This window comes from Struthio camelus, chromosome 13 (assembly GCF_040807025.1).
Source record: "Struthio camelus isolate bStrCam1 chromosome 13, bStrCam1.hap1, whole genome shotgun sequence".
NCBI lineage: Eukaryota > Metazoa > Chordata > Aves > Struthioniformes > Struthionidae > Struthio > Struthio camelus.
In genome coordinates, this window is record NC_090954.1 from 886972 (window position 1) to 899080 (window position 12109).

The window sequence follows — 12109 nt, forward strand, 5'->3', positions numbered from 1 at the left end:
GTAAACAAGGAATTTTTGGTGGATCATTTCACTTGCCATTCAGATAAAATATCTTTTGGCACCAGACACAGTAGCTAAGTCACAGCATGCAATAGTAATTTATAGCATAGAGCAATAACTACTGGAGCTAAAACATTAAATTAGTGCATGTAAATCTAGAGATTGATGGTATCTTCTGTGTCATTTGAATTAGTTGTCTAACTTGTACTGAAAGCGCTTTGGATCTGGATTTTCCTTTTTGTGTGGTACAGGGCAAAGCACCTTAGTAGATGTTTAAAAAATGGTAAACTTTAGCAGTTCATTAATTTAAATCTGTTTGAAATTGTGTGCAGGCAGTATCTCGTGGACTCCAGTGAAATTCTTTTAAGAAGCTGAGAATAAATATTTCTGTAGAAATGAGAAGGGTGTGGGTTTTTTCTTCTTTTTTTCTTTTAATGCAGGCCAATGGTTACAGAACAGTGGCTTCACATCCCATCTCAAGGGAAGCACCTCACCAGTGTTGTCTTTCAAATTGTAGATCCTATCTCTAGTCGCTAGTAGAATGTCTTTGATGGTAAATGTTAATTTTGAATGGATTCAGTATCCCAGATCTGTATTGGTAAGGTGAGGAGAGAACATAAATTTTTCAGTGTGGGAGGTGACCTTGAATTGTACAGCAATTTCTCTTGCACTCCTGCTCTTTCCTCTGCTTTCATGGAAACCAAAAGGAATGGCTTATGACCCAGTGCAAGGGAAGGTAAAGAAACTGAAGTACTGGTAATTTGTATTCAGCACTCAATTAAGGTCGCAAGGGGTGCTCAGAGAGGGGCACTTGGAAAAGAAAGAGTCAGGTTTCCGGGACGTTCAAGGTTATGCTTTAATTAGTAATTACTTTCTCTTCGCAGGAGTTCCCATGCTTTATTGGGAGATATCAAAGGGCGTTTTAAGCAGGGCATGGCCTGAGCTAGTATTTCTGAGTTCTGATTTTTTTTCTGATGTTTGACTCACTCCTTTGATCTTGGTCAAAGTACCTGTACCTTCTATCCGTGTGTATTTTACTTATCAGTGGAATATGTTGTGAGAATGCTGAGCCATAGCTTATGTATTTTGTTAATTCAAATGCTGTGGAGTGGAAGAGTAGTATCTTAGTCCCTCTTATTGAGATGTAGGTAATTCTATGCAGGGCACATCAAATGAGCAAAGAAGTTTGGGATTACATCTTCTTCAAGACAGCTCCATTCCCTAAGACAGAGATTCCAAAAGAAAAACTGGACAAGCTAAAAGAAGAGTTTGAATTTTGGTATCCTGTGGATCTCAGAGTTTCTGGCAAAGATCTTGTTCCAAATCACCTGTCATACTACCTCTATAGCCATGTGGCTATGTGGCCAGAAAGGTAAGTTTGGAAGTAATGCAGAGCAGGTGTGCAGCAGATAAGGTTGGAGACTTTGTAATTCTGATACCTTGCCAATGGATTTTTTCACTGTCCAACATGCAGAATTAGATTTAAAATGTATTCTTTCATATTGCAGCTCTGTTAAAGTTGTCTATACTAGGGGTTACTGAAATTAAAGGCTTTTTACCCTTATTCTGGTTTTTCTAGAATCATTTAAGTATTATAAGATGTGAGGTGCTTACATAAAAATTCTGGTTTTCTTAAAAGTAGAACTGAAATTTTACTGTATGATACCTGATTTCTAGCAAGTTTGCGGGAACCCTGTGCTAAACACTGGAATTCTAAACTGTTAGCACAACTCATTTGGCAGTTTCAATCATAGCTGTAGAGCAACCTAAGGATTTATGACTTCCTAACTAAATAAACATTTGCTTGACGTTTTGTTACAGGGTACGTGCAAAACAGTGTTGAAACTGCATTGCAGTTTCTTTTAGTGTTTTGCTCTTCAAAAGTGGATAATACTAAGCAACAACATTTAGAACTGAAGCCAAACATAGCTAAGTTAAAACATGCATTATATGTTGCTGTTTTCATTTGTTTATCTGTAGAGGCATGAAATGCTGATATTTAGATAGCCAAGTTAAAAAGCAAATATATAAAACAAAAAAATTAATTTTAACTTTAGCTCTCATTGCCCTGTTTTGTAGAAGTGATATCTTTACTCTGTAAATATCACCACCCGTGGATTTTTTTTTTTTTTTTTTCCAGTGGTGAACCATATTCCTGCACAGGGGTTTTATGTGAATTTATTATCAGTAAGGTTGCTTAGTTACTTTTCGTGGATCACTTAGAAACAGTGTATAGACATTCCAGTAGACTGTGTAGTACAGATTGAAAATCTTTGGCAACCACATGGTGCTCTTAGAAAGACGCTCTTCCTGTGCGCGAAGATGATACTGTGTTTGAATCTCCTTGAACCTTTATTTGTGAGAGTTGTGTAGAGCTTTATGTGAGAAAATACCTTTTCCTATATATAGTGAAGTTGGTCACGGGAGATTTGACATCTGCTTTATATGTGAGACCTAACACTATCAAATGCTGTTGGGCCATGCTAATCATGGCTTTTTGTAGCTGAACAGAGATGGAGATAGGGTAAATGAAGCATAATTGTTGGTGTAGCGCTCCACACTTTGCATTTCAGGAATGGTAAGACTCAGCCCTTATACTGTAGTTAATCTTCAAAGACAACATTAATTTTACAGACGTTCCTCTAGATGCTTTTTTGAAGGTTCCGCCTAAAAAGGCGCCCATCCCAAACTGGCAAAATTAATTTTTTTAGAGGAAATTTAATTACTTATTATCAAACGCTTTATATTTTGTCTTCAGAGAAAAGTGGCCAGTAGCTGTGAGAGCAAATGGACATCTCCTTCTCAATTCTGAAAAGGTATAGTGAGTTTTCATGTATGAGATGGCTTTTGTGGTTGTCAAGATAGCTGCTCACCAGCCAGATTGGAAAAAACCTTATAGGAAGTTAGGAAGAAATAGTGAAAATTCTAGTTTCTTCGTTGGTGCCCTCTATTTTAGCATTCGCCAGAGCTGAATAGTTGCCTTTCCTCCATTTCTGTCTTAGCATTTTTCTTCTGTTAGCTCTTGTATAGCTTTATCAGTTTAGCGAAGATTTTGGTGGGTTTCTCCCCTAACTTTTAGGGTAACTTGTCGAAGTCACAAGACAAATTCAAAGTTCAGGAGTTGGATGAGCACTTGCAAAGTTTAGTGAGTGTTTCTGCTGTGAGACCTAGTTCAGATTTATCGATTTGTTACTTTTGCTGTGCTTCCTGCAAGAGAATGCTTTCTCAAGGGTTTGCCCAAACCCTTGCTGCGTCTGTCTTGCTTGTGTCTTTGTAACAGCAAAATGGATGTATGAGAAAATCCCAAGGCTCTGTTTCTTTCAGATGTCTAAATCTACAGGCAACTTTCTTACCTTAGCTCAAGCTGTTGACAAGTTTTCTGCAGATGGTACGTATATTCTGAACTACATCTATTTTTTAATGATACCAAAATAACTAAAATTCATGCTTTGCTCTTAAAGGAGCAGTGGGTTTATTAGAATATTTTACTACAACAGATCTGCTACTTATCAGCTGTTTCTGTTTGAAAAGCTAATGAACTTTATTTAGAAAACTGGGTTTATGTTAACGCAACACCCATTTAAACCAGAAACCCTCCCTGATGTTGAGGACTCCCCTAGAGTGTCTGTCTTGTTCTTCAGGCATCTCCTTTGGAGATCAAAACCTTATAAGACAAATAGTGCCATAGAGCTTTGTTGCTTCTGAGGCACACAGTGTGTGTGTGTGTGTGTGTGTGTGTGTGTGTGTGTTGGTGGGGTGGGGGGGATGCAAGTGTTACCTTTTGCATCCTTTATTTTTTGGGGATGTGGTTTTCTTTGGGGGGGAGGCTTGAGGGGATGGTGGTCATGCTCATCTCCTGGTTCTTGGTGTCTCTTTCTTCTCTCTTGTTGGCCAGGCAAAGCTTGTAAATAGACTTCGCATTTTATTAACTTGCAGTGAAAAGTTACAGAGTTTGAATCCCTTGTCTTCTGCGTCTATTATCTATCAACTGATGGCATGCCGGGCGTATTAACTGATCCAGTCTCTTCCAGGCATGCGTTTAGCGTTGGCTGATGCTGGAGATACTGTTGAAGATGCCAACTTTGTGGAGGCCATGGCAGATGCTGGTATTCTGCGTCTCTACACATGGGTGGAGTGGGTAAAGGAGATGATTGCAAATAGAGACAGTTTAAGAAGTGGTCCTGCCAACACCTTCAATGACAGAGTCTTTGCCAGGTACTATACCCCACAAAGCTAACAATATAGTTTGTTCCCTTTTTTTTTTTTTCTTTGCAAGTGCAATCTGTGTACTGTGTTTTTTTGTTTTTCGCAATAACTTCATGAATTCCCTAAAGCAAATGAAACACACTTTTGATCCGCTTTCAGACTAGTCTGTGTTTGTGCTACACTGGGGACATTGATAATGTTGCTTTACATAATGTTGCAATTAAGTGAGGTGGACTATGCAATATTGATATTCTTATTTCCCTTTCCTCCTTAGTGAAATCAGTGCAGGTATAATGAAGACGGACCAAAATTATGAGAAGATGATGTTTAAAGAAGCTCTCAAAACTGGCTTCTTTGAATTTCAGGTAGGAGATCTCTTTTCAGGTAATAAGAAACTTGTACTTGGCGTTTGTTACTTTGTGTGGCTTTCTTTTAATCCTGATGTCTCTGATCCTTAATTATAGAGCAGAATTGGAATCAGAATTGTACCAAGAAACAAGAGTACTTAGATGAGCTAAATATGGAGTTATAAAGGTCTACTTACAGCATTTTTCAAAGGTCTGGAGAAAAACAACTGCTGTGTTGGAAATAGAGTCTTGATGTCTAGTATGAGCAAATAGCTATTAAAAAAAAAATCCTTTCTTTAACTTCTTTTTAATCAGGAACTCTGCATAAGAAATCCAGATAATACATCAACAGAATTGTTTGGAAGCAGAGTATTTTTTGATATACTCCATAAAGAATACTCCATGAAGATATACTCCAGAGTGTCTGCAGAACCATGCCACTTCACTTAATGAGTGACAGACACTCCTTGTGTGACTGACTTGATTTTCAGGAATATGATTGGGAAGGCTGGATTATATGTATAATGCAAGTTTATGTTCATTGCCTTTTTCTTACTACTTATTAGTATCTTTATGCAGGCTATTCAGGATTATAGTAGCTGAAATGCAGTTGTGGTTATTTTTGTCTTTTATGTCTGTGGCAATAGGCACTTTTTGAAAAGTACCATAATAACGTAAAAATAAAATGGCCAACTGACAGGTTCATTCCCTTAGGTGTTTCAGGAAAACATAGTTCTTTTTAATAATCCATTTTGAGTTCTAAGTTGCTTACACTTTAAAGGCATATTAGAGCAAAGAATTTGACATGTTCTCTCTTTCTCCCTCTCTCCCTCTCCCCCTCCCCCCCCCTTTTTTTTTTCCTTCTCTTTAAATGTTTCCCCATGGCAGTTGGAGTGTTTTAATGATGGCTACATTGGCTGTGTTTCAGGCAGCAAAAGACAAGTATCGTGAGCTGGCTATAGAAGGAATGCACAGGGACTTGGTGTTCCAGTTTATTGAAGTTCAGACTCTGCTACTGGCTCCTATCTGTCCCCACTTATGTGAGCACATCTGGTTGCTGCTGGGGAAGGTACTAGTACTGTTTTGGCTTTGTCATTTGGTTCAGATCTAAGCTTTTAGTGATTTTTAGTGAGATTGATATCAGACTCGTGAATGTTTTTTCATGTGTAAGTAGGAAAAAATAATGCGTGTTCATACACTCACAGGGCATATGAGCTTATTGTGCATAGAACAGTGAGCATACTGAGTTTAACCTATGTCTTCAAGGTTATGGTAATGATGTGTTTAATAGGGATCACTGTTTATTCTCTTACTAGGAGGTGACTTAAAACTAACCCAAATAATGCAACAGTCATACACTTACAGATGGAACTTTTTTTAACTTGTGTTGGTAGCCTAATTGGAGAAATAAATTTTGTACTGGCAAATGAGGTTATTTAGCTCTATGGCAGATATGTTTGTGTGTGTAATCTTTAATGCGCACTCACAAACGCATACCTGTTGGCAGTATATTTGGCCCTTACAACTGGGTTATGGATAGGTGCTTGTTGAGGTTCATGCTGTTTAAACTCCAGTTTTCAGTCAAGTCATAATGGGTTGAGAAACCCCTAGATACTAATGTCTTTTAATCTTACTACATGTAAATTCTTCCTTTCTTCAAAGCCTGATTCCATCATGAGAGCCTCATGGCCAATTATAGGTCCTGTGGATGAGGTGTTAATTCGGTCTTCTCAGTACCTCATGGAAGCAGCTCATAACCTGCGACTCAATCTCAAGAACTACATGGCACCATTTAAAGGAAAGGTGAAGTCAACTAGTTTTTTTTTTTTTTTTTGAAAACTGTGCATATTTGATAATTCTGTGCAGGTTCAAGACTCCTTCGTGGTGCTAAATACTTTGTTTTTTTTTTTTTTCTTTCTTCAGAAAAGTACTAAGGAGCCTTCCCAGAAGCCTTCTCACTGTACCATCTATGTGGCAAAGAACTACCCTCCCTGGCAACACACCACCTTATCAGTTCTGCGAAAGCACTATCAGGTGGTCATCCTCTCATTTTCCTTTGGGCCACTTACCTGCTTTTCCATGGGATAATTTTTTATGTTTAGAAAGCCCGTAAGGGGTAACTTGTTACTGAGCTATCTGAATGTAAAGCAAGGTAGCTTTAATATGTTTTATTATGCTCTTAAAACTGTCCAGTAGATTTTAGTGCTTAACAAAAATGTCCTGAGGAGTGTCATTGGGTCGACAGAATGATCTTACTGCTTTTTGACACTTTTTGAGCAAAAAGTGGCCCATGTTATTGTTTTTATCTTTTGTACGTGGATAGCTTTTAAAATATTTCTCTTCCCGGGAGTATTTCTGGGAAAATACTGGTGACTGCAGATTAATGCTGCCTTACTCTGCAAGTGGGCTTAGGAGCATTGTTTTGGTGCTTGAGAGGATGTATACTATTCAGTGACTTTGCAAGAAGTATGCTGAATTGCAATACATCTTCTATTGTAAGTAGAAGACAGAAGCTTTTCTAAAAGCAGCAAAGCCTGTACTTCTGACATAGGGAAACTGATACAATATTGCCTCTTGGCAATGAGCCATTATCCTTCTCAACCTGAACAAGTCAGTGCCATAGCTGATAGATTGCAGAGTGGTGACTTTTTGAATTTACAATATTGAGTTAAACCAATATTCTTCATGTGAAACTTATCTTTAGAGTATTAAATTTTGGGCATTTTATAGGCTTTCTCCGCGTTGATGTCAAAATCTGCTATTCAGTCTGTTGACGCATTAAATGGGAGTTGTTGGGCAGATATCTGAATACTGAGTGTAAAACCTAAATAATTTAGGAAACTAGTGCTTTCACATCTGCTTGAGTAGAGGCTTAAGTGTGAGCTTAAAATGCATTTTGGTAGCAAATTTACTTTATTTTACATATACGAAGATTGCTGTTCTTCAATAGTAGGCACAAGGGATAAATATTCCAAAAAGAGAAAGGTGTTGAGCCTACTCCCTGAAGTACGAAAGTCTTTCTAAGATGGAGATTTATATTCAGAAGTCACTTTCTTGTTCTGGGGATAGCATGTAAAATCTAAACGACACAAGAATAGCCAGGATGCTTGGAGAAGTGACAGGCAAGAGTAAAGAAAATGCAGAATAATACTCTGAGTTGCCTGAGTGGCAGAAGATGCGATATTCTTTTTTCGCTCAAGCTTTTAAAATTTGTCCTTAGCGATAATTCAAAGGGATGGGAAAATGAGTCTTTGTGGAATCAGTGATTATAGTTGTACTAGATGACTTTCAGAGGTCCCTTTCAACCCAAACTGTTCTGTGATTACCCTGCTTGCTGGCGTTTTGGGAAAGGATGAAAGGTATATGGTAGCAAAGGGCAAATCCTGTTTGAATGACACCTGTACTTTATAATGGATGTTTGTCAATGTTTCAGGTCAGTGGAGGTCAGCTGCCAGATAATAAAGTAATTGCCAGCGAGCTGAGCACCTTGCCAGAACTGAAGAAATATATGAAGAAGGTTATGCCTTTTGTTGCCATGATTAAGGTAGGTGTCAGGGGAACAGTCTTTGTATACAAAAAAGCTTTCATAAATGAATGAAGGACGTCAGACCAAGGCAGTGATGCCTGTAATTTGGTGCATGGGTCTTGTTGGTTCCTTTATTTCATCCTGTATCTGCTACTAACATCTGACTTCAGTCTCTGTCCTTCCACTTTGCCATTGGTCTTGTATTTTCATGTTTTCGTTTATAAATTTATTTGAGATTTCTAGAGGAAAGGTATTATAAAAATGTCTGCCAAGTGAAATAATGGTCTTGGTAATGGTGAAATAATGAGGCTTGGTAGCTTGTGTATTATTTGGTTATGTAATCTGTACTTCAAGTACGAGTAGATCCCTCTACGTTTGAAATGCTTCGGCTGCGTCTTTCTGGCTTTTCTTTTTGAAATGAGAACAAGATGTTGCTCTGGAGACATCAAAACTCTTAGTGTTAAGAACACAACTAGATATACTAGAGCACGCTGTATTTAAGAAAAAGGGTAAGTTCTGAGCCATGAATGGTATTGTGAATTTGATATGTAGTTGTTAATTTTTTACCGCTAATATGCTGGTAATTATTACTTTCCCTGAGTCATGCAAGCCTACAAAAATCTTGACTTGCTTTTTTTTTTGTATAAAACTTTTTACACTTGCTTTTGCAGATAACATTTGAGTAGAGGAACTTAAAAGGTTCAAAAGCCAAAGAATGAACAAAATCTTAAAATGAAAAAAACATTGTGGACTTTACTCATTATTTGTACAAGTTGTGAGGGACTGGTAATGAAAAAATCTTAGTGGGTTTAAATATGTATATTTTCTCTTAAACAGTAGAAAGTGGCTTTTTTTAGATTATTTTTAAGTGTATGCAATTAATGTCTTTTATTTGGTAGCTTTGTTGGATTTTATTAATTCAAGTGCTCTTTCACCCTTCATCTCGGACCATTCTGATTATTGCTTTTCATGGAACCTTAAAAGTCTTCAGAGTAAGAGAGAGCACAAAGCAGCTTTAAAGCTGGTTGCTTTTCTCCTAGATCAACATTTGCTTTATTAAGATAAGTGAAGTTTGTAAAAACAGGCAATAATTCATTAGATCAACTTACACAGTTGCAAAAAACCAGACAAACTTACAGTCATACAAATGTGTTAAGTATGAAACTTACCTCCGTTTGCTTCCCTCAGTCTGGCAGTAATAGCTAATGACTGTACTCTGAGCCTCTGTTGCATTACAGGAATGGGATGAGTTGCTGAGGCTTGCACAACAGTTGCTCCATTTGTTTGTTGGCTTTTATATTGCTTTCAGTACTTTCTGTTGCGACTGTGGCAGTTGGGTTTCTGGATGAAGTTACTTTTATTTTAACATACAAAATAAATGTTATTTCCGTATAGAGAACTTGTTTTGCAACTGTTGTAAACATGTCCAGTTCTTGCATGCTCATCCTTTATTTTAAGCTAGGTCATAAGACTGAATTTCATGTGGGGAAATAGCACTGAAATACTGGCTTATTTTGAGAATTCTCAACCTGCACATTAAATTGACATTCAGTTATTTATGATCTCTAACATTTTTTTCAATACTATATTAAAAATGTATTCTTGCGCTTAAAAAGAACATTAGGCTGTCTACATGTTCTAATTGCTCTTACTCCTCCCTCCCATCAGTGTCACTAACTCCCTGTAGAAAAACATGTCACAGAGAATGACTCCTATGCTAGCCTGTTGTGCCAGCAGAGAGCTCTCATACCTAAGTCTGTTGTTTGCATGACTAATGCAAAGAGTTTGTCATTTTTAGGCATCATTTTACTTGCAGCCCTCAGAGGTTTAATCCAACTTATTTTGTCCTCTAACAGGAGAATCTGGAGAAGAATGGTTCACGTGTTCTTGATCTGGAGCTGGAATTTGATGAACGGGCGGTGCTCATGGAGAATATAGTTTATTTGACAAATTCCCTGGAGGTTAGCATGCATTTGGTGGATTCATTACTTAGTTTTCATCGGGATAGCTGAAAGACCACCATTTCCTAAACATCAGGAAAAGCCTGTTCCCATTAGTTTCTGGGGGGTTGGTTCCTCAATGAATATTATTTTTTAATCAACTTTTTGAATTTTGAGCTTGTTTAAATTTGTCAAATATAGGCATGTAAATCTGTTACGTATAGATACGAGATAGACAGTGGGAGGTGGATAGGGTATTGACATGGCTCCACAAAGCAGGAGGCTATTATTGCAAGATTGATTGTATCTATCATAGTGAACTCCTGTGACCCTTGAAGAGCCATTTTTTGTCTGAGCCAACCAGCATCTTGGCTCTTTCAATAGAAGAATAGAGAAGGAAGTGTTTCAAAGTATTGTTAGAAAGAATGATCAGAATTTTTAGGCTTGTATTCGCTGAATCTTCAAATGGCACGTATGTTCGCTGTAGGAGATTGTTTTGTCGTCTTAAAGGAGTGGATTCTGGGCAGAGCTTTTAAAACTATAGTACATAGTAAAATAGATGCCAATCTAGAAGCAGTTATGCTGGCTTCATATGATAACCAAACTTTAGCTCAAAAGACAGTACTTTAATGAGGGGACTGCTAGGGCCAGTTTGTAAGAAATACCCTGATTCAGGAATTAGAAATCTTGGAAATCGAAACTGCGAGTGTATACTTCATGTTACAGGGTATAAAATGGGTTCGTTTGATTTGTTTCCGTATCTGAGCAAATTCAAGGGCAAGCAACAACTTTTAAAAGTATCCCCAAATTTGAAAAACCCACTAAATTGGGGAAGAGATTGGTTGACTTTTAAATGGTCAAACTTCCATGAAGGAGAATCTTGAGATGCTAGCCGAATTCCTAAGTTTTGAGAAGAATTGCCGAGTTCTGAACCGGGGCAGAATTACCCCATGCCTCTGTATAAGCTGGGAACTAACTGACTGACTATCAGTCCTGCTGCAAAGGACTTTGGGGTTACTGTGGTTGCCAAGTTTAATGTGAGTATGCTCTCACTGCAAATGAGCCGAGCTTCATATTGCCCTACATGAGGAGGAGTTACCTTTGTAGGAGGTGATCAGCAATCAGGGGAAGTTATCCCTCTACTTGGCTCTAATGGGCCCTCATCTGGAATACATGTTGGTGTTGTGCTGCCCTCATACCCACCCACTCCACACCCCTCCCCAAATTTAAAAAGCATATTGAGAAATTGCAGCTTGGCAAGTAGAAGGGTACCAACTTTGTTAGGGGCCTAGAGTGCATGACCTATACTAAGAGGTTAAGGGACATAGGTTTGTTTAGACTGGCTCGGAGAGGATCTAATAGCAATCTACTACTACTGGAAGGGAAGTTACAAAGATAATAAAGCCAACGCTCTTCTTGGTAGTGGGCAGATGGTAAAACAAGGAGCAGTAACTACAAGCTGCAGCTTGTGAGGCTCAAATTGGGCATTAGGAGAACTTTTTTGCTAGGATAATAGTGGAACAGATTACCCAGAGAGGCTGTGGGGTGTCTGTCCTTGGAGGTTTTCAGAATTCAGCTAGACAAAGCCACAGCTGACTTGATCAAGTATTGGCTGTAGTCCCACTTCAGGCAGGGAGTAGGTGACCTTCAGAGGTCTCTTCCAAATGATATTTTTGTGATTTAGATTTGCTAATGTTGCCTCATGTCAGTGCACATTATTTCCACTTTACTATGAAAACAATTGTTTGGGAGGCCAGGTAACTTCTATTATTTCCTCCAAAATGATTTAACTTCTGTATGTTCTTCTTTCTCCTCCTCTCTTCCTACAGCTAGATCATATTGAGGTGAAGTTTGCTTCTGAAGCAGAAGATAAAATAAAAGACGACTGCTGTCCTGGAAAACCATTTTCAACTTTCAGAACTGAGGTAAACACAGATATTCAGATATTGGAAATATCAAATTAGAAAGAGGTATTCACATTTTTAAAAAAATGATTAGACTTATGAATTGAAAACTTTCCTCAGGCATGAACGTTTTATAGGAGGGCTGAATAGGTCAGCATTGGAAACAAACTTACTGACTCAAATTAA

At 38.0% G+C, this 12109-nt stretch overlaps 1 protein-coding gene across 3 annotated transcripts in view; it reads left to right on the forward strand.

The window, feature by feature from the left end:
* The window catches only part of LARS1 (leucyl-tRNA synthetase 1), a 34205-nt gene that overhangs the window by 17620 nt on the left and 4476 nt on the right, over positions 1-12109 (forward strand). For all 3 annotated transcript variants that reach the window (XM_068959846.1, XM_068959847.1, XM_068959848.1), the window contains exons 20-30: positions 1163-1372; positions 2759-2816; positions 3325-3388; positions 4032-4215; positions 4481-4571; positions 5482-5622; positions 6216-6356; positions 6477-6587; positions 7987-8097; positions 9936-10040; positions 11849-11944. In XM_068959846.1, the coding sequence (XP_068815947.1) occupies positions 1163-1372; positions 2759-2816; positions 3325-3388; positions 4032-4215; positions 4481-4571; positions 5482-5622; positions 6216-6356; positions 6477-6587; positions 7987-8097; positions 9936-10040; positions 11849-11944 (1312 nt within the window). The remainder of the gene's footprint in view (positions 1-1162; positions 1373-2758; positions 2817-3324; positions 3389-4031; positions 4216-4480; positions 4572-5481; positions 5623-6215; positions 6357-6476; positions 6588-7986; positions 8098-9935; positions 10041-11848; positions 11945-12109) is intronic.